Source organism: Castanea sativa, chromosome 5, assembly GCF_040712315.1.
Source record: "Castanea sativa cultivar Marrone di Chiusa Pesio chromosome 5, ASM4071231v1".
In the NCBI taxonomy this organism is placed as follows: domain Eukaryota; kingdom Viridiplantae; phylum Streptophyta; class Magnoliopsida; order Fagales; family Fagaceae; genus Castanea; species Castanea sativa.
Window position 1 is genome coordinate 11503850 of NC_134017.1, and position 22967 is coordinate 11526816.

Below are 22967 nucleotides of genomic sequence, written 5' to 3' on the forward strand. Positions count from 1 at the left end.
GGTCTTTCAGAATTTTTAATATCTTTTTGAGTTATTTTTTTGTAGTATTTAAAATTATCTAACAAATTTTTTGTAGGTCATTGCACTTTCAAGCAATGGCTTCTTTATCAATTTATAAAACAAATTCAAATTATACAAGAGCAAATTATGCAATGGTGTAGTTTCTTAATTAATTTAAAATTCTATAAAATTATTTTAATCTACCTCACAAATAGATAAGTTCCCATGCATAGCACGGGTTAGCGACTAGTATGAATATATAGCCAAACAGGCTTACACACACAACAACAAAAAGTCAATTGAGGCTATAACATTTTAAAAAGAAAGAGGTGTGGAAGACGAGAAGGTGACTCCTAGTTCCCATGACCCATCCCATGGAGTGCACCACTCACAAGCTAAGTCCTACAGGTGCATTGGATCCACATCATGTGAGAGGCCTGCTCCATAGAGCTGGCATAGGATATAATTATTGGTGGATGACAGAACAAACGACGAGGACAATGACAATGACAAAATTACATATCACTTCGCTACACAATAGGAGTATTTTGATCAATGTACATAAACAACAAGGGATATTTGTTGCCAATGAGGTTTCGAATGGAAGAATGGATATTTGATCATAGATAGATGCAATGGGTTTAGCCAGCCTTGTGTTTGTACTGGTTGGAGGCAACATATATAAACCAAAATAGTCCAACTTCTTTGGAAGATGAAAACATAGCAGAAGTTTCTCTCTTCCTTTTCAACATATAGCCTTATCATATTGTTGCCAAAATGTTTTCATCAGCTTCGGTGTTGAAAATAAAACTTGGAAACACGGTTGTAACGTCCCTGGCAAATGGCAAAATCATAAACAAAGTAGGTTTAGAGTATTGAGAGTATTCAGTGTGATACAAATAGCTGTTGACATCATGTGTCAGAGAAAGCTCAATGCCTAAATACCAAAGAATACTAGTTTAGTTCTTTACATAGCCCCAAGCCAAGTATATAATAACCCAATCATCTACTAGCAGTGCATCATGCAACAGTCACAAGTGCAACGCAAAATCTGTGACATTCCTAGATTATGTCCCCAACCCAAATTAGAAAATATAGCAAAGTTCACAGGCAGGTAACCACGCAAGAGCAGAACCAAATGTAATAGACACTCAATTCAATAATAGCATTGAGATGTTGATCTGGCTTTTATTACTTTATGCTACAGTAGATTGCTAAGATGTTAAATGCATTAAAAGAATTTCCCATTTTACCATGCCATCCTAACTTCAGCAAAGTTGAGAACCCAATTTTCCATATTCTTTCCCATGTTTCTCGGAAATCTAAGGCAAACAAACAAATAAAAACAATGTCTTGATACAAGTTTCATGAGAAAACAAACCATGTTTCTAAAGACAAAAGATAAAATGAACAGCAAGGGCAATTCAATGTCAAAAAGTCTGGTGTATATATGATCTTACAAAGTATTCATATTTGCCTTTTTTTTTTCTTTTTTCTTTTTTCTTTTTTGTAAGTATCATATTTGGCTATCTTTTTCAATCACTGTGTAAACAAAGGAACTGAATACTGGGTTTAGAAACAGAACTTGATTAATAGAAATTTTAAAACAACTAATTTTTTTGGACAGGAAAAGCAGAATTCATAGTCACAATAATCTATCAGCAGTTGTAATGGTAGTAACGATAATGATAGTAACGAAGTTAACAACAAAGTGAATGGAGGAAGTAAGATACTTTAAATAAGCAAGTGTCATGTTCTTCAGTAGTGTTGGATGCCCAACAGCAAAAGCCCTCCATTCTTCTTTGCTAATCTTGCCATCCATATCGGCATCAATATCAGCAAATGTCTAAGTAAAGAAAGAAGTCACTGTCAGTGCACAAAACTTCAAAAATGGGGTATCAGTGGAAAGAATTTGATGGAATCCTTACCTTATCAATGATAGCTTCAAGACTTTCATCTGACAGCTGTATACAAAATTCTGAAAGAATGGCAACAACCATCTGCCTAACCTGAGATCTCAACAATGGCTCAACAGTAAAATTGATGGTTGGGAAATTTTAGGGATAACAATAAATGAAAACAATAAGGAATTAACATGCTACAATCTCATCTTTCTCCAATTAGAAGCACATAATGGACCAAGTATTTGAATGGGAATAGGAGCTGTACTACTAAAAAAAATGAAGAGTTCCATTTTGAACTCCAAATTAATTTGATTTTAACATTAGGTCCATTTAATGTATGCCCTAAGGGCACACATTTACTCATCTATTTTTTAAAACATTTTTTCAGAAATTGAAAAAACTGTTAATACTTTTTCAATTTTCGAGAAAATATTTTCAAAAATAATTAATTATTGTGTGCCTAAGGGCACACATTAGCAAAATCCTTTAACATTTTATGTTTTACAACATTGTTTGTTAGCAGAATAGTCTTTTTGAGTCAAGGATACATAGGAACCTCTTCTTTATCAATGTCCTTTGGACGAAAAGAAGTAATAGATAAGATGTACACTAGGTTTTAGAGTTCACAAAGGAAAGTGATCAAATGTAATGCAAAATTACAAGTAAATGGGTTGGAATATAGAGGAATTTAGTTTTTTTTTTTTTTTGATAAGTAGATACTGGATGAAGGGAGGGGTGGGGTTCAAATCATGGACATAAAAAAGAATTTTGAGAAGTGTCACTGTGTGAGAGACAATTGAAATATATTGGATAGGTGGGAAAGTGTGGTTCATGTGCATGTGTTTGGGAAATGGGAAAGTGAATTTCAAGAAGGTTCTACGTTTTGAATTACTCAAAATGTTGGCTTTATTTACAAAAGTGCCATAAATAATTTTTTTTTTATTTATAAAAATGACTATATGCAGATATGCTTGCTTTTTCTAAGAGTTGAAAAAAAAAACTAATATATTGAATTTTTTATTATATATATATATATAAATAATATATATTTATTTATTTGTGGTAACTCCAAAATAGTACACCGAAATAGTTCGGTACCAATCCGGTATCGAAATATTTCATTCTAATTAACAAACCAAAACGGGTTTCGAAACGGTATTTATTTTGAATGATACACATGAACCTCTTCTTTATTAATGTCCTTTGGATGAAAAGAAGTAATAGATAAGATTTACACTATGTTTGGGAGTTCACAAAGGAAAGTGATCAAATGGAATGGCAAATTACAAGTAAATGGGTTGGAATATAAAGGAATTTAGTTTTTTTTTTTTTTCCTTTTTTTGATAGATGAAGGGAGATGTGGGGTTCAAATCATGGACATAGAAAAGAATATTGAGAAGTGTGACTGTGTGAGAGACAATTGAAATATATTGGATAGGTGGGAAAGAGTGGTTCACGTAGGTGTGTTTGGGAAATGGGAAGTGAATTTCAAGAAGGTTCTATGATTTTAATTACTCAAAATGTTGGCTTTATTTACAAAAATGCCATAAATAATTTTTTTATTTAAAAAAATAACTATATGCAGATATGCTAGCTTTTTCTAAGAGTTGAAAAAAAACTAATATATTGAATTTTTTTTATTTTATATATATATATGAATAATATTTATTTATTTATTTATTTATTTGTGGTAACTCCGAAATAGTACACTAAAATAGTTTGGCACCAATTTGGTATCGAAATATTTCATTCTAATTAACAAACCGAAGTAAGTTTCGAAACAGTATTCATAACATTGAATGATATACAAGAACCTCTTCTTTATCAATGTCCTTTGGACGAAAAGAAGTAATAGATAAGACTTACACTATGTTTTGAGTTCACGAAGGAAAGTGATCAAATGGAATGGCAAATTACAAGTAAATGGGTTGGAATATAGAAGAATTTAGTTTTTTTTTTTGCCTTTTTTTGATAGGTAGATACTGGATGAAAGGAGAGGTGGGGTTCAAATCACAGACATAGAACACCACAAAGGATGTTGTTACCACTAGGCTATCTCTTAAAGCCTGGTTGTTTATCTTTTTTTAGTATGTTTAAGAATTTATAACAGAATGATTGAAAGGAAAGAGATACATCTTTTACTATTATGTCCGTTTATATTTTATTTCTATTCTTTTCAAATAGAGGGAAAGATGCCATTTTCCCTCAATTAATAATGACAGTAATGAAGCATCCCACCCAATATGGGCAGGATACAAAAATGGCTGTTGGAGAAGAATGGAACGGCCCATTCCATTCCATCCCCTTAAAAAGTCACAAATGGAGAAATGGTAGGGTTTCATCATTTCTTTCTCCTTTTCTCCCGACCAAAACAAGCTCTTAGTAAAGATACAAAAAACTTTGACATCCAAGTTTTACATACATATTAAAAATATACCAACTTAGAATTACTCACTTCTTCCCTTCCAATATATCCAGTCTGTCTCAAATCATACAGCCTAAATGCAACTGCATAAAAACCAAAGGAGAAAACAAAATCAATAGCTTAAACTGAGTGAAAAGTCTGCATTTATAGTTGCATAAAGTAGAAACCGCTTCAACATTTACAATCAATTTTGTCATCCATAGGAGCATGAGGATGGAAGACACAGAGTGCACGAACAAACCCCTCAAAATCAATGACCCCATTTTTCTTGTCATCAAAAAGATCAAATACCTAGGTAAGAAAGGGTAGCAATTGAAAGAATTAACTGAATCACAAATCATATCAGCAACACAAGTCATCAATTTAATCAAGTTTTGAAAAGAATATCCTGATTATTAGAGTCAAGCATAAAAGTCAAAGCAAAATTACCCTGTCCAGAAAAAGATTCTCGCCCGCTGGCATTCTACTAAACAGTGCCAATTGGAGCTCTTCCTTCAAATGACAAGCAAACATAAGGATTACAAATTTAGAATCTGGTTACTTCTAGGACAGTAGTTCTAAAACTGCAACAAAACTCAATCATTTGAGCCACCCCAAGATGCATAGTGTACAGATGAGTAATTAATTATTGGATGAAAATAAGGACGGCAAACAAATAAATTTCTTATCATATATTATAGAATTGCCTCAGAGGTTGTCTTAGTTAATCTCTCACATATGTAAATATAATACATCTATGTCCTGTCCCCAAATAGGCTAGTAATTACTACAGATTGCATGTAAATACAAAGCAAATTAATATCAGAAGTGTAATGCAATGCATCAGAAATTCTGATCCTGACGAGTATGGCTCATTAGTTTTATTTTTCATTTTAGCAAGATTGGTCATCACAAACAATAGGATTACCCTCCTGACAGTGATAGGAAGGATTGTCTGCACTCTCAATATGATTTCTCTCGACCTAGACAAATACAAAATCAATAAAGTCTGGATGTTTATACAATTCATCTGATTATTCTTTGTGGTAAATACTCAAGTAGATGTCGCCTTATAAAAAATTTTAATTTTAATGTAAGTTTATGAAATTTCAATAAATATAAGGTGTCAGCATAGGTGCGTTTTTTGATTCGGGTGCAAGTACGGGTGCAGGTACGGCGGGTGCAGTGATTAAAAAATTATTAAAAATATATTTATATATATTTTCTATATATTTCTAAGCATACTTTTTCACATTATATAAACATATACCAAATTCAAGCGCAATAATAAATGATAACCAAAACATAATGTTCATAAATTAAATACAACCCACAAGTTGAATTTAGAATATAGGGAGGGAGGCAGAGAGCAGAGAGCAGAGCGCAGAGAGAGGCAGAGAGCAGAGAGGCAGGAGGCAGTGATGGTTTTAAGGTTTTTTTTTTTTTTTTTAAAGATGTTTTTGCACTCTGTTTTTTTTCTTTTATAATAATTCTTACTTGAATTTCGGCCTGATTCAAAGCCAGTATCGGCCGATACGGCTTGAATTGGTCGGTTTTCGATACGAACTGATTTGACCTGAATCTACGCGAATCGCCAGAGTCGGCGTGAATCCGGAAACAAAAAAAAAAAAAAAAGCACCGACGCACGGGCAGCAATGTCACCCACTGCACCTCACGTCGGATGCCAGTGCGGCACACCTGTAGCCGCATTGGTGCTTTCCTGCATTATTGTTGCATTAATATCCACTAATCAAGTTATCATAACAATTCAGTTTTTTACTATGTCACAAATTAAGAACAACCCCCCTTCCCCCTTCCCTGCTGGAAATTGCAAAAAAAAAAAAATGAAGCATAAGTTGAAAAGACAAAAGATAAACACAGAATTCCAGCTACCTTGTGTATGAGACCATCATCAACAAGCAATTGACTCAACTTTTTATACAACTCGCGCAACGCCTCAATTTCATTGACTGTAACTGTAAACAGATAAGCACAAAATCACCAAAAAATCTCATGCCAATCACTCATTCACCATCACCAATTATTAAAAAAAATCCAAAACACAACAGCAACAAAGCATTGGACGCACATGGGGTTGTTTTAGCAAGTTGGACGATGTCATCAAAGGAGTAATGCAAGTGCTTAGGTGTAGAGTACTAAGGAAGGCAGCGAGAAAAGTTGAGGACTTGGACTTTAATATAGCCTATGAAGTGCGCAAACAATACACATAAACTGCCTCTTTCCATGCAAGTGCTTGATCTCTGATCATTTCAAAGATCAACCCAGATAATCAAATCCAAATTCATACACATAACTATTAACTACAACTTTTCTGAGTTTGTCATTAAGAAAACAAACACATACACAAACATAAATATATGAACTTTGTAGTATGTAAGGTGAGAAAAGCTTGAGTCATTGAAACCAAAACATGCTTGTAGTCATTGAAACCAAAACGTGTTTCTCGCCAACCAAGCGGAAATGAGAGAGAGAGAGAGAAAGAGAGAGAGAGAGAGTACCTGAGAGCTTTGAGCACAACCCATGTCTGTACGACACAGTACATTAGAGATGACAACTCTTTTTCCTGTCTTCTCTCTGTTTAGATCTTGAGCTTTAACAGCACACACAGAGAGATCTCTGTTTTTCTCTCTGTTTTGGTCTTGAGCTTTAAAAAGCAGAGAGAGAGAGAGAGAGAGAGAGAGACTTGCAGTAATAGCTAACTGGAAAGAAAGAAGAATCGTCTAAAACAAAAGATTGACAACATTGATTAATGAATAATATAATATTCACCTGTCTACAAGAGAGTCAATTTCGTAGTAAGGCCGTTTCGGTTTGGTTATCAAATCGAAATATTTTGGTACCACTTAATATCAGTGTATCAATTTAAAATTACCACTATAAATAAATAAATATATATTCATTAATTTAAGTTTTATTAATTAAATCTCATAAATATAACCATATTGTTGATGACTCAATTCTTAACCTGAAATTTTAATCCAAGCCCAATAGAAAGTAATAAAAAGTAATAGATATATTTATTAAATAATAATAACAATCAAATCAATATTATATTTTTAAAAAAATTAGAACCAATCTGCCATCACGTGGGGCTTTTAAAATTTCAATTCATTTGGTAACAAAAGTCAAAACATGCTAGCTGTAAAATAACAAGTATTAGTAAATATCAGTTTGGAAGGTTTTTAAAACATGCTAGTTACAGTAAATAAATATTTAAAATAAAAAAAAGTGCTAGTTGTAAAGTCTATTTCATGGGCGTGCTAAATATCATTTAAAAGGTTTGAAAAATCAATAAAGAGAAAGTTAGACGGACAGAGAGAGAAAGAAGAAGATGAAGATGAAAGTAGCAATAGCCAAAATCAGTCCATGACATCGACTTGAGGTTGAGAATGTAGAGATCGTCATCGGTGGAAGGTGAGAGCGAGAAAGAAACACTTCTTTTTGTTCCGGTTTGGTATGCATTTACCATCCGAAATCCGATATCTTCTCCGGTATGGCCGAAATGACCTGATATGGTCTGGTATATTTTCCAGCATGAAATGACCTTGTTTCTATATCGACCAAGGTACCGAAACAGTAAATACCGGCCGTTACGGTACGAAACTGACTAACCTGATCTATATATCTATATTAATAACTAATAGTTGAAATGTTTGACTTTTTGTTGACCACGTCTAATTGTGCCACGTGGCTATATAAATTTATGTCACACACATACATTTAAAAACCAAATAATTGTGTCTTTTCGTTTTGTAGAATAAGACATTGAACAATTATCTCTTTTGGGATTTTAAATAACTAACCACAACCAAAAGAAACAAGTCGTTACATTGTATCATACAGTTGTTTTCCCTCGGTACATGTAAATATAACCGAGCTGCAAAAAGACGGTGATTGGCAAGCAGTTTCTCTTTTCCAACAGCACACCTCTATTTTTGAAAAACATCGCTGACAATCTCAACGCCAATACAACAAGCGATCACAGACTAATCCGTTTTCTCTTCATTTTTATCTCAGACTCTAAGAAACACCCTTCGCCTCTCTCTCCTTCATTCATTCATTCCAATCCCAATTTTTGACTATATATGAATTTCTCTATAAAACCCAAAGACCCAAAAATGTGTAAACCCTACACGAAAGCCTTTGAAGTCTAAACACTGCAAAGATTTAGAAAACAAACACAGCCTCTTCAATAAACAAGTCTTCTTCACTAGCTTTACTGCCCTTTCTTTCTCCTCCACTTCTTCTTGTAAGTTGAGTTCTTTAAATTTTGGCTTTATTGATTGTTTAGTTCATTAAACTTTGGCTTAAGGAGTTGGGGGAGGAATAGGAATGCTACAATATATGTTTTGAACTTCTATTGTGATACTTGTATTATTTTTCTGTGAATTCGTTTTCTTTTTCTATTATATCTTTTTTTCGTTTTTTTTTTTTTTTTTGTGGTTCAATCTGGCACTCTCATTGAATGCCAAGTATACAAATCCCATGCACAATATGGATAACATGCAGCCTTTCTTTATTTTACTTTTTATTTTTCCATTTTTTTTTCAAGAGAAAAGTTTTCCAAAGTTTCATTCATAGATTAACCACTATTACATAGAAAGGGTGGGACTTATTCTATGACCACGTCCAAGTAAGTACACATTCAAGCCACAAGATGTTTGAAAGAGGAAGACCCTGAATTTTGAATGTCAAAAATATTATTTAAACTCTTGGCTTAATGGGTTTGACTGTTTCCTGTGAAGTATTGAAATTCGAAGTTATTATTGGTTGATTTGTGTTCGTTTTATAGTCAAACATTTTCATAAACTTAGGGTCTATTTGGTAATGTTGTTCTAGTAACGTTGTTTAAGTGTTGTGAAAATACGTGTAGATAAAAAAGTGTTGTGGAAATATGTGTTATATTGTTTAAATAACGAAAATTATTGTTCAAACAACGTTACCAAACAGACCTTTAGTTTTTAAGACATTTAAATTGACACTTATTTGATTTTAGATATCATTCTTTTATGGACTAGCTGGTTTTTTGAAACTGATTGGCAGATTTGAAAAGTTACAAAACAATCACAATAATTTTAGAAAAACTATATTTGTCTTTCAATTTATTACAAAATTTTCTTTTAACATTGCAATGTCAGTGTTTTTTTGTTAAATATTTGGTTTATGCAAATTGTTTTGTTAAAAAGTTTCTATTGCAACTTATTTTGTTATGTAGCATCTTTTGGAACTTGATTTTCTCAAAATCAAGTTCAAGGTAGAATTTAATTTAACTAAAGTTGAGTTCTATGCAATTCAATGATATGTGACAAATGTGGAACTCAATTTTCTGAAACTCAAGTTCAACGTTTTACTGAATTTCATAGACTTTGGCAAAATTGAGTTCCACGTTGGAACTCAACTTTCATAAAATTGAGTACCAAAAAGAAGTTATATAACTAAATAAGTTCCAATAGAGGCTTTGTAACAAAAATAAATTCAAATATCAAATATTTAGAAAAAAGAGTCTTATAACATCTATTGGATAGAATATAGTACTTTGTGTTTCAATTTATTATTATTGTTCTTTTACCTTTTTCTTTTATGTAATTATCATCATTAAATAGTATCTTGAATAGTTATGACGTACATTGTTCAAGGCAAGGGAGTAGGTCTGCATACAAGATAATTGGAATCCTAACATTTATTTAACTTTTTGTTTAATTGCATATTTTATATTGAGGTTAGGGAATTTTTAAATTAGAATCTTAATGTGCAAAGTTATGTTCGAAAAATATTCATATATATCATAAAAAAATAAACGAATTTGCTAAAAATTGTGCTCATTTAAGGTTCATTCCCAAAAGAGTTATAATGTTGTTGGATAGTACTCAATTTTACCACTTGAGCTAACTGGAACCCACGATTTTATGTTTTAATTTATTATATATGTTCAATTTTATTTAGATATCATCTTGCAAAATTGTTACAATTTGTATTTTATTAACGTTACCTCACTTTTGTAAGTATACTATGCATTTTTATAAACTAAGCCTTCCTATTAAATTATACTGATATGATGATTGTAGTAAATTAAACCAAGATTAAATCATACCTCATACTCTATAGCTTCTTTGTGCATTGCATGGGTAATTTTGTTAATTGATAATGACATTTTTTTTTTATGTTGCATAAGTTTCTTTTAATGCATTGTAAATAATAATAATAATAATAATAATAATAACAATAATAATAATAATAACAATAATAATAATAATAATTGTACAAGACATTTTTTTTCTTCATTTTATAACATATAACTATTAGTATATGTTTTAGCTATATGTTGTTATTTATTAAGATTAAATCATATATTATATTCAATTTATTTCCCGTGCATCGCACGTGTTAACAACTAGTAATAACTAATAGTCGAAACGTTTGACTTTTTGTTAATCACTCCTCATTGCGCCACGTGGTTACATAAATTTATGCCACATATCGAACAATTGTGTTTTTTCATTTTTCAATAAACACATTTATAGTCAATAAACACTCTATATCGATTGGTGATAAACTATAATCCTTACAAAATATTGGTACCAATTAGGCTACATACTAACTCTCGTCTATGGTCCCACATAGATCAGCATTGGTCAATAACATCATCCTTATACTACCCAATATTACCAATAGTTTACTCTAAATGTTTTAACAATTCACTATTTTTCAAGTGAGCGACATTAGTAATTTGTTTAAAACTTCAAATAGCAGGCTTCAAGCAAGGAAAACAATTTACACCTTACGTACAATCTGTTAAATTTTCACATTATTCAAGTACAACCATCCTTTGGCCAAATTAAGCAAAAAAAAAAAAAAAACTGTCATTTTGCCAAGGACTACAAAATAAGCAAATTGGTTTTCAACAAAAAGTTAATCCAAACACGCTAATGCAAGTCCCACCACAAAAAATTTAAAAATAAACTAAAATATAAATAATTGGGTCCTTACCAATTGGTTAAATGCATTAGATTAGAAGGAGTTGGGGAACTCGTCACCACAGGCATGGAAAATATCAGATGAAGCCATGATAGAGGTTTTGCACAAAGTACTTCTTGGATTTTTCAAGGCCTTCACACTTCACCAACACTACTTTTTCTTTGTTTTAGAAAATCCCATCGCTCCCACAGGAAATATATATATATATATATATATATATATATATATATTTATATATATATGGATTCAGGTTATATCTGGTATAACTCTTATAAATTTACACATTTTTTACACCATAGATTCCTAAGAAATCTAACGATTAAAAAAAAAATCATTAAATGCTATTATTTTTCACCTTATTACCTAATTAATACTAGCATTCTCTCTCTCTCTCTTTCTCTCTTTCTCTCTCCTTATTTATTGCTTTCCACCATATAATATTTTCTTCAACACAATCTAGCAAAAAAACTAAAAAAGAATCTCATAATCATTGATTTCACAAAACTACGCATAACAAGAGTCAAATGACTTTCAATTTGCTCCTTAAAATAAATAAATAAAGGAACTTAAAAAAAAAAAACTTCAAAATCTGCACCTATCACACACTAAACAATCAAATCGGATGGGAATGCTTAAAAAAAAATTTAGTAAGTGACCAAGCTTAAACTGAACTACTACGGAAATATATAGCAGGTCAATATTCTAGTTGGAGTGAATTATGTTTTATTAATCTTTATTTTATTAATCTTTTTTGCTTGTCCTCTAGGAACTTTGTTTAATTGAAATCTGTCCAAAGCTAACAAATACTGACCCTTTTTTTCTTTTATTTTATAAAGAGTCCTTAATTAATTTTCCAATTATTACTTTTGTAAGAGATTTGATGATGCTAAGATCGTCAGTCACGTAGATTCATCCAGATGGGTCAACACGAGCTTAGTCTTTGAACCTGCAAGGTCAAGAATGGAATCATTTCTAAGTGGTCACCGGTGTGGTGCCGGCCACAGAGTCTCCGATGGTAAAGTTAGTGAATGGAATCAGAGAGAAATTATGAGAGCTAGAATGAACATAAGAAATTATCAGTGCTTCAATGTGTGTGTCTGTTTGAACCTTGTTTAGTTCTAAAAGGCGTACATATATCCCTTTCTCTTGTAGCCGTTGTACCTTATTTATGATGGCTTTAGTGCCCCTTCTGTAACTCCTTTAGGCTCATTAATGTCGGTTTTAATGGGCTACCAACGGTCTTCTAAATAGTTTGTAACTGTTTGCGATATTGAATTCTCTTTCATGGCTTCTTTTACTCTGTCCAAGCTGGGTTTAGGTGGATGAAGATATCTGAAGGGTTCGTCTGTACAATGGTATTTACTGGGCCTATCAGTTGCCCCCCCTGATTCTGTGGTTGTCCTTACGTGTAATGATGATCACAAGAAGATGGAAGGTTTTTGGTTCAGACATGACCCATGGGGTTCTATTCAAGCGACATTTAATGCGTAGTGGCGGCGCCGTACGCATTGTGGCCATGTGGCACATTCTGACTGGTGGAATTCAATGCTCCACTCATGTTTCCTTTGGGTTTCCCTCCGATTTTCAGTTTTTTGTGCCCAGCTTTATTAAACTGTCATTTTCTCTTTCCTCCTTACTTTCTTCCTTTTGCGCCATTGTTGCTTTGTGTTTCTCTTCTTTGAGCTCTCCGTTGCGTTTCTCCTTTCTGGGATTGTTCCTTTGAGGTACGGTTTCTTTCTTCTTGCTTTATTCTTTGTAGCAAAAATTACTAGCAAAAAATTACTAGTTTTTTTCCTTTTCTTGTTTTGTTATTTGGAGTTTTACCTCCTTTTTTTTCTTCTTTTGGGTTCCATGGAGGTTAGGAGACTCTGTCCTTCCATCTCGTTTTTCTTTGCATGCTTAGGGGCTTCTCTAGGTTTTTCCCATTCCTTCGACTCTTTAATTGAAAGTTTTGTTTTTGGGGTTAGCGGCTTAGGTCCAGTGTTGGCTGATCTACTTCCCTTGCTTCGTCAGTCAATGGATTTGTTTGAGGAAATAGTGGGTGAATGGAGAGTTATGCCAGGAATGAGATTTAGTGAGTTAGAAACGAGGTTGTTGCTAGAGAATGAGATTTAGTGAGTTAGAAACGAGGTTGTTGTCTAGCAACAACCTCGTTGAGGCAAAGGAGGATACTGCCACTTTTTGCCGAAGAGAGGTTAAGGCTTTTCATGCCCTCTGGGAGCCATGTGCTCTGGATTCTGACACCCTCTCTAGGTTTAGGGATAGGTTCCGATTCCTAAGAGGGTTAGGATTCGTCTTCCTCACAGAGAGGAAAGTGTTAGGATGTGTGCCATTAAATCCTATTGTATGATGCTATATATGACATTATGTATTACATTATGTTGCGATTAATAAAATTGTTTTATTATTATCTAAAATAATGGTAACATGAATATTTCGACATTATCATATAATCCATGAAATGCATAGTATGTGATTTATGTGATTTTATCACAAAAGATATAAATCACAAGTTCTTTGTAAACTCAAAGTTTTAATTTGTAATCGGTTATGAAATTGAGCATTTCATCTGCGAAGACTATAACGTATCAACTAAGATGATTTGTCTTAATCATGGAAATGGAGACTTCTAGTTGGTATGTTAATATGTTTTAAGAGTTAAAGCATATTGAATTGGACCGCTGTGAAATTTATTATTCTTCTAATATCTGTCAAATGAATAATAAATCTCACGACTTCTATTTACATGAATTCTTAATCCTGAAAGAATAATAGACATGATCATGAAGTGTAGATTGCTTTGATATATCAGGAGTGAGATCTAAAGTCACAATTAAAACCTCAGTATGTTGGGCAGATGAATTTAGTGTTGATGGAATATATATTCTCAAGATGGAATTTATAATCTCTTAACGGAGATATAAAATATTCCCCTAAGATAAGTTTAATGGGTTTGGTTATTCAAAATGTTAGGCCTAACTACTTTAGTAAGGAGTTACTAAAGTATATATTTATGAAATTGGATTTCATAAATATATGATGAATAACTATAAAGGATTAAACCGAGTACTTAAGGATTAAGATGTAGTAATCTTCAAAATGACAATCTACTTACATGACTTTGTATTATTCCGAATATTTTATGAAGAGGTTGCATGTACAATAAAGTCTTGGAATATAATTTATTGATAAGGTTTAGAGTGCAATTATATTTATATAATGGTATTAAATATAATTAATGATAATTTCGGATTTGTTAATAGTTGACAGAAAAGCCCAAGGCCCATTGGAGTTAGAGTCTTATTTGTTCCCTTTTAGTCTCACTCCAAGTTACATACTAGAGCCTAATTGGAATGAGTCAAAAGACTAGCCCAATTAGATAATCAATTAGATACAAGAGAAAAAACATAGAGAATTTTATGAGACACTATTGTGAAATGGTGTCTGATGCAACTTCTTTGGAAGATTAAAATAGTCTGATGCAGCTGAAGCTCCTCTCTTCATTTTCAACATTTAGCCATACCAAATTAACTATTGCCAAGATGTTTTCATCAACTTCAGTGTTGAAAATAAAACTTGGAAACACAGTTGTAATGTCCCTAGCAAATCGCAAAATATAAACAAAGTAGGTTTAGAATTTTGAGAGCATCTAGTGTCATACAAATAGTTGATGTCATCATGAATCAGAGAAAGTTTGATGCCTAAATAACAAATATGCTAGTTTAGTTCTTTACGTAACTCCAAGTCAAGCATATAATAACTCAACATCTACTAGCAGTGACTCATACAACAGTGGCAGGTGCAACACAAAATCAGTGACACCTTCCTAGATTATGCTCCTACCCAAAATAGAAATTTCTAACAAGTAATTTTTTTTGGACAAGAAAAGCAGAAGTCTTACCGTCACAATAAACTCTCAGTAGTTGGATAATAATGATAGTAACAAAGTTAACAACAAAGTGAATGGAGAGAGTGAGATACTTTAAATAAGCGTCATGTTCTTCAGAAGTGTTGGGTGCCCAACAGCAAAAGCCTTCCATTCTTCTTTGTTAATCTTGCCATCCTTATCCGCGTCGATATCAGCGAATGTCAAAGTAAAGAAAAGTCACTATTAGTGCACAAAACTTCAAAGATGGAGTCTCACAAAAAAGACTATTGACATGGAATCATTAGCTTATCAATGATAGCTTCAAGACTTTCATCTGACAGTTGTATATCAGATTTATTTTGAAAGAATGGCAACAACCATCTGCCTAACCTGGGACCTCAACAATGGCTCAACAGTAAATTGCATGGGACATCGGGTAGTATAAACTAAACGCGGGAATGAGTATGCAAAGCTCAAAGAACCTCAGTAATAGATAGGAACAAGATCCCTCTATTCCTATTCAAAATTAAGGTGGGAGTACTCTTGGGCCACCTCAAGTTGGTCTCCGAGAACTGAAAAACCTACCACGACAGCAACAGAGAGATTTCTTGGTAAGGTGACCAACGACAAGATCTCCAAAAAACCAGAGAGAGAGAAAGAGAGGGTGGGGGCGGCGGTCATAGTTGAAAAGTGAATAAGTAAGGATAGAATAGATTGAGGAAGTATACTTTGTTTTGGGTGTATGCTTCCTCCCTCTCACAAGCTGGTTAGACCCATCAGCTATGGGTCCCATCAGCTGTGAGGAGGGAGAAATATACACCCGAAACAAGGTGTATTTTTTATAAAATATATTCAATTGAAATGAAAAAAAAAATTTATTTCCAAGGATATTTTTAAAACGACATAGATATAAGGGTATTTTAGGAAATATGTTTAGGACAGTTAAGGTGAGACGACCAAAAATTTTATCTGTCCCACCTAGGGATTGAGGTAAAAAAATTTCTCCACCCCGTCCTAGCATCCATTCGTGCCAAGACAAGATGAGGTGAGTTATGGTAAAATTGCGATCCCTAATTATTTTAAAGTAGTGATAAACGTTGGAAAAAGAATAGAGGTACAGTGAAGAAAGCAATGCTATGAAAAGTACATCTTTATTTCACAACATCATATTGAAATGATGACCATGATTGTAAAACCAAATCTAAGTAATTACAACAAAATTGACATCAACATGTAATATATACTGATCCAACAAAAAACTGCATAAGAGTAAAGATATTCTTGCTTGCCAACTATAGATGCATAAATCGGGGGCCTTTAACCCAACTATATATATTTCGAAGGCAGGCATTTCTTGAAGCTGCTTTTTACTAAAGGAGGGAAATGAAGGGTGGGGTTTTGTTCTGGGGGGAGCCACCTTGAGTGGCTCTTCACTCCCCACCCTTGTTGCATATAGCAAATTCTTATTGTCAAGAGAGCATCATATATGTAGCAGCCCCTTCCACGTTGTAATTAGCTCTGTGGTTCTTAAGACAAATCTGGCTCAAGGCTTAAGGATAAATCCTCTTTTTCTTACTTTTTACTTAAAAAGATATGCTTATAAGTTATATGAATATATAGCCAAACGGGCTTACACACACAACAACAAAGAGTCAATTGAGGCTATAAAATTTTAAAAAGAGAGAGGTGTGGAAGACAAGAAGGTATCTCCTGGTTCCCAAGACCAGTACCATGGAGTGCACCACTCACAAGCTAAAGTCCTACAGGTGCATTGGACCCACATCATGTGAGAGGCCTGCTCCATAGAGCTGGCATAGGATATAATTATTGGTGGATGACAGGACAAACTAGGGCAATGATAAAATTACATATCACTTCGCTACACAATAGGAATACTTTGATCAATGTACATAAACAACTAGGGATATTTGTTGCCAATGAGGTTTCGAGTGGAAGAATGGATTGATCATAGATAGATGCAATGGTTTTAGCCAGCCTTGTGTTTGTACTGGTTGGAGGCAACATATATAAACCAAAATAGTCCAACTTCTTTGGAAGATGAAAACATAGCAGAAGTTCCTCTCTTCCTTTTCAACATTTAGCCTTATTGTATTGTTGCCAATATGTTTTCATCAACTTCAGTGTTGAAAATAAAACTTGGAAATACGGTTGTAATGTCCCTGGCAAATGGCAAAATCATAAACAAAGTAGGTTTAGTGTATTGAGAGTATTCAGTATGATACAAATAGTGGCTGACATCATGTGTCAGAGAAATCTCAATGCCTAAATACCATAGAATGCTAGTTTAGTTCTTTACATTGCCCCAAGCCAAGTATGTAATAACCCAATCATCTACTAGCAATGCATCATGCAACAGTCACAAGTGCAACGCAAAATCTGTGACATTCCTAGATTATGTCCCCAACCCAAATTAGAAAATATAACAAAGTTCACAGGCAGGTAACCACGCAAGAGCAGAACCAAATGTAATAGACACTCAATTCAAAATAGCATTGAGAAGTTGATCTGGCATTTACTATTTTATGCTACAGTAGATTGCTAAGATGTTAAATGCATAAAAGGAATTTCCCATTTTACCATACCATCCAACTTCAACAAAGTTAAGAACCCAATTTTCCATATTCTTTCCCATGTTTCTCAGAAATCAAAGGCAAATAAATAAATAAAAACAATATCTTGATACAAGTTCCATGAGAAAACAAACCATGCTTCTAAAGACAAAAGATAAAACGAACAGAAAGGGCAATTCAATGTCAAAAAGTCTGGCGCATGATCTTACAAAGAATTCATATTTGCCTTTTTTTTTTCTTTTTTATAAGTATCATATTTGGCTATCTTTTTCAGTCACTCAAGTGTAAACAAAGGAACTGAATACTGGGTTTAGAAACAGAACTTGAATAATAGAAATTTTAAAACAAGTAATTTTTTTGGACAGGAAAAGCAGAATTCATAGTCACAATAATCTATCAGCAGTTGTAATGGTAGTAACAATAATGATAGTAATAAATTTAACAATAAAGTGAATGGAGAAAGTGAGATACTTTAAATAAGCAAGTGTCATGTTCTTCAGAAGTGTTGGATGCCCAACAGCAAAAGCCTTCCATTCTTCTTTGCTAATCTTGCCATCCATATCGACATCAATATCAGCAAATGTCTAAGTAAAGAAAGAAGTCACTGTCAGTGCACAAAACTTCAAAAATGGGGTATCAGAAGAAAGAATTTTGACATGGAATCCTTACCTTATCAAGGATAGCTTCAAGACTTTCATCTGACAGCTGTATACCAGATTCTGAAAGGATGGCAACAACCATCTGCCTAACCTGAGATCTCAACAGTAAAATTGATGGTTGGGAAATTTTAGGGATACCAATAAATGAAATCAATAAGAAATTAACATGCTACAATCTCATCTTTCTCCAATTAGAAGCACATAATGGACCAAGTATTTGAATGGGAAGAGGAGCTGTACTATTAAAAAAAATGAAAAGTTCCATTTTGAACTCCAAATGAATTTGATTTTAACATTTTATGTTTCACAACATCGTCTGTTAGCAGAATAGTTTTATGAGTCAAGAATACACATGAACCTATTCTTTATCAATGTCCTTTGGATGAAAAGAAGTAATAGATAAGATTTATACTATGTTTCAGAGTTCACAAAGGAAAGTGATCAAATGGAATGGCAAATTACAAGTAAATGGATTGAAATATGGAGGAATTTAGTTTTTTTTTTTGATAGGTAGATATTGGATGAAGGGAGAGGTAGGGTTCAAATCACATACATAGAACACCACAAAGGATGTTGTTACCACTGGGCTATCTCTTAAACCCTGGCTGTTTATCTTTTTTTAGTATGTTTCAAAGTTTATAACAGAATGAATTGAAAGAAAAGGGATACATCTTTTACTATTATGTCCGTTTATATTTTATTTCTATTCTTTTCAAATAGAGGCAAATATGCCATTTTCCCTCAATTAATAATGACAGTAATGAAGCATTCCACCCAATATGGGCAGGATACAAAAATGGCTGTTGGAGAAGAATGGAACGGCCCATTCCATTCCATCCCCTTAAAAAGTCGCAAATGGAGAAATGGTAGGGTTTCATCATTTCTTTCTCCTTTTCTCCCGACCCAAAACAAGCTCTTAGTAAAGATACAAATAACTTTGATATCCAAGTTTTACATATATATTAAAAATATACCAACTTAGAATTACTCACTTCTTCCTTTTCAATATATCCAGTCTGTCTCAAATCATACAGCCTAAATGCAACTGCATAAAAACCAAATGAGAAAACAAAATCAATAGCTTAAACTGAGTGAAAAGTCTGCATTTATAGTTGCATAAAGTAGAAACCGCTTCAACATTTACAATCAATTTTGTCATCCATAGGAGCATGAGGATGGAAGACACCGAGTGCACGAACAAACCCCTCAAAATCAATGACCCCATTTTTCTTGTCATCAAAAAGATCAAATACCTAGGTAAGAAAGGGTAGCAATTGAAAGAATTAACTGAATCACAAATCATATCAGCGACACAAGTCATCAATTTAATCAAGTTTTGAAAAGAATATCCAGATTATTAGAGTCAAGCATAAAAGTCAAAGCAAAATTACCCTGTCCAGAAAAAGATTCTCGCCCGCTGGCATTCTAAACAGTGCCAATTGGAGCTCTTCCTTCAAATGACAAGCAAACATAAGGATTACAAATTTAGAATCTGGTTACTTCTAGGACAGTAGTTCTAAAACTGCAACAAAACTCAATCATTTGAGCCAACCCAAGATGCATAGTGTACAGATGAGTAATTAATTATTGGATGAAAATAAGGACAGCAAACAAATAAATTTCTTATTCATATATTATAGAATTGCCTCAGAGGTTGTCTTAGTTAATCTCTCACATATGTAAATATAACACATCTCTGTCCTATCCCCAAATAGGCTAGTAATTACTACAGATTGCTTGTAAATACAAAGCAAATCAATCTCAGAAGAGTAATGCAATGCATCAGAAATTCTGATCCTGACTAATATGGCTCATTAGTTTTATTTTTCATTTTAGCAAGATCGGTCATCACAAACAATAGGATTACCCTCCTGACAGTGATAGGAAGGATTGTCTGCACTCTCAATATGATTTCTCTCGACCTAGACATATACAAAATCAATAAAGTCTGGATGTTTATACAATTCATCTGATTATTCTTTGCGGTAAATACTCAAGTAGATGTCGTCTTATAAAAAAGCTTAGTTTTAATGTAAGTTTATGAAATTTCAATAAAAATAAGGAGTCATTATTGTTGCATTAATATCTACTAATCAAGTTATCATAACAATTCAGTTTTTTCCTATCTCACGAATTAAGAACAACCCCCCTTCCTCCTTCCCTGCAGGAAATTGCAAAAAAGAAAAGAAAAAAAGCATAAGTTGAAAAGACAAAAGATAAACACACAGAATTCCAGCTACCTTGTGTATGAGACCATCATCAACAAGCAATTGACTCAACTTTTTATACAACTCGCGCAACGCCTCAATTTCATTGACTGTAACTGTAAACAGATAAGCACAAAATCACCAAAAAATCTCATGCCAATCACTCATTCACCATCACCAATTATTAAAAAAAAATCACAAACACAACAGCAACAAAGCATTGGACGCACATGGGGTTGTATTAGCAAGTCGGACGATGTCGTCAAAGGAGTAATACAAGTGCTTTGGCGTAGAGTACCGAGGAAGGCAGCGAGAAAAGCTGAGGACTAGGACTTCAATATAGCCTATGAAGGGCGCAAACAATACACATATACTGCCTCCTTCCACCCAAGTGCTTGATCTCTGATCATTTCAAATATCAACCCAGATAATTAAATCCAAATTCATACACATAACTATTAACTACAACTTTTCTCTGAGTTTGTCATTAAGAAAACAAACTCATACTCAAACATAAATATATGAACTTTGTAGTATGTAAGGTGAGAATAGCTTGAGTCATTGAAACCAAAACATGTTTGTAGTCGTTGAAACCAATACGAGTTTCTCGCCAACCAAGCGGAAATGAGAGAGAGAGAGAGAGAGAGAGAGAGAGAGAGAGAGTACCTGAGAGCTTTGAGTACAACCCATTTCTGTACGACACAGTACATTAGAGATGACAACTCTTTTTCCTGTCTTCTCTGTTTAGATCTTGAGCTTTAACAGCACACACAGAGAGATCTCTGTTTTTCTCTTTGTTTTGGTCTTGAGCTTTAAAAAGCAGAGAGAGAGAGAGAGAGAGGCCTGCAGTAACAACTAACTGGAAAGAAAGAAGAATCGTCTAAGTATTTAGCAATTATTTATAAGTATTTAGCAATTATTTATTAGGACAGGATAATTAGAAGGTATCTTTTTTTTTAAAGAAGAATCACAAGGTATCTTTTTCTTAACATTCACACCCAAAATAAATAAATAAATAAATAAGAAAACAAAAGATTGACGACACTGATTAATGAATAATATAATATTTAGCTACTTATATCAAGAAAGTCAATTTCATATCGAAGGCCGTTTCGATTTAGCTATTAGAACGAAATATTTTGGTATCAGTCAATACTGATGTACCGTTTTGAAATTACCACTGTAAATAAATACATATTCATTAATTTAAGTTTTATCGATTAAATCTCATAAGTATAACCATATTGTCGATAACTCAATTCTTGACTTGAAATTCGAATCCAAGCCTAATAAAAAGTAATAGATAAATTTATTAAAAAAATAATAACAATCAAATCAATATTATATTTTATTAAAAATAAGAACCAATTTGCCATCACGGGGGGCTTTTAAAATTTCAATTCATTTGGTGAAAATGTGATTCATACGAATCATATGAAAATGTGATTCATATGAATCACATTTTCACCACCAAAAAAAAAAAAAAAACAAAACAAAAGTCAAAATATGCTAGCTGTAAATTAACAAGTATTAGTAAATAGAAGTTTGAAAGGTTTTTAAAACATGCTAGCTATAAAGTCTATTTCTTAGGCGTGCTAAATATCATTTGAAAGGTTTGAAAAACCAAGAAAGAGAGAAGAGAAGAAGATGAATATGAAGTACTTCCCTGATCTATACATCTATATCTTTTTTCTTAGAAGGATCTATATATCTATATCTATATCTATATATATATTTTTTATACAAGATAAAATTTCTACTCTAAGTATATATATGTGTGAAGTTTCCTCTTGGAGACTTGAACCCCGACCCTTACCCCCTCCCTTACACCCCACAAGCATTTATATTTGTAGAGTGACCACCGCACCAAGGGAAAGCGATGGTTATATCTATATCTATATTAATAACTAATAGTTGAAACGTTTGACTTTTCATTGACCGCGTCTCATTATGCCACGTGACTACATAAATTTATGCCACACGCCTATATTTAAAAACCGAACAATTATGTCTTTTCGTTTTGCAGAATAAGACATTGAACAATTGTATCTTTTGGGATTTTAAATAACTAACCACAACCAAAAGAAACAATTCTTTATACTGTATCATACAATTGTTTTCCCTCGGCACATATAAATATGACCAAGCTGCAAAAAAACTGTGATTGGCAAGCAGTTTCTCTTTTCCAACCGCACACCAGTATCTTTGAAAATAATCGTTGACAATCTCAACACCAATACAGCAAGTGATCGCAGACTAATCCGTTTTTCTCTTTGTTTTTATCTCAGACTCTAAGCCACACCCTTCGCCTCTCTCTCCTTCATTCATTCATTCTAGC

At 33.1% G+C, this 22967-nt stretch overlaps 2 protein-coding genes across 4 annotated transcripts; both read right to left on the bottom strand.

Annotated features, from left to right (window-relative positions):
* Nucleotides 1-224: 224 nt before the first annotated feature.
* On the bottom strand, nucleotides 225-6971 carry LOC142634242 (calcineurin B-like protein 9). Of its 3 annotated transcripts, XM_075808539.1 has the most exons (9): nucleotides 6828-6971; nucleotides 6398-6569; nucleotides 6202-6284; nucleotides 4759-4821; nucleotides 4512-4620; nucleotides 4360-4412; nucleotides 1929-2009; nucleotides 1734-1846; nucleotides 225-834 (listed from the first exon to the last, which is right to left on the bottom strand). In XM_075808539.1, the coding sequence occupies exons 4-9, from the start codon at nucleotides 4789-4791 to the stop codon at nucleotides 762-764; spliced, it is 462 nt and encodes a 153-aa protein (XP_075664654.1). In that variant the 5' UTR covers nucleotides 4792-4821; nucleotides 6202-6284; nucleotides 6398-6569; nucleotides 6828-6971; the 3' UTR covers nucleotides 225-761. The 3 variants fall into 3 exon arrangements, with proteins under 3 accessions (XP_075664654.1, XP_075664655.1, XP_075664653.1); XM_075808540.1 differs by lacking the exon at nucleotides 6398-6569; XM_075808538.1 differs by lacking the exons at nucleotides 6202-6284; nucleotides 6398-6569.
* Nucleotides 6972-16819: 9848 nt separating this feature from the next.
* On the bottom strand, nucleotides 16820-21490 carry LOC142636848 (calcineurin B-like protein 10). The gene is made up of 9 exons (XM_075811142.1): nucleotides 21296-21490; nucleotides 20860-21031; nucleotides 20663-20745; nucleotides 19814-19873; nucleotides 19567-19675; nucleotides 19415-19467; nucleotides 18433-18513; nucleotides 18235-18347; nucleotides 16820-17352 (listed from the first exon to the last, which is right to left on the bottom strand). Exons 1-9 carry the CDS (start codon nucleotides 21317-21319, stop codon nucleotides 17277-17279), a joined length of 771 nt encoding a protein of 256 aa, XP_075667257.1. The 5' UTR covers nucleotides 21320-21490; the 3' UTR covers nucleotides 16820-17276.
* Nucleotides 21491-22967: the final 1477 nt, after the last annotated feature.

Coding starts and splice junctions, on each gene's coding strand:
- LOC142634242 (XM_075808538.1), bottom strand. CDS start 6,851: ATGGGTTGTGCTCAAAGCTCTCAG. Junction 2,010..4,359: donor GATATATTGGAAGGGAAGAA/GTGAGTAATTCT, acceptor TTGAGATCTCAG/GTTAGGCAGATGGTTGTTGC. Junction 1,847..1,928: donor TTGAAGCTATCATTGATAAG/GTAAGGATTCCA, acceptor TTCTTTACTTAG/ACATTTGCTGATATTGATGC.
- LOC142636848 (XM_075811142.1), bottom strand. CDS start 21,319: ATGGGTTGTACTCAAAGCTCTCAG. Junction 20,746..20,859: donor ACTTGCTAATACAACCCCAT/GTGCGTCCAATG, acceptor ATCTGTTTACAG/TTACAGTCAATGAAATTGAG. Junction 19,468..19,566: donor TATGGATGACAAAATTGATT/GTAAATGTTGAA, acceptor GTTTTTATGCAG/TTGCATTTAGGCTGTATGAT.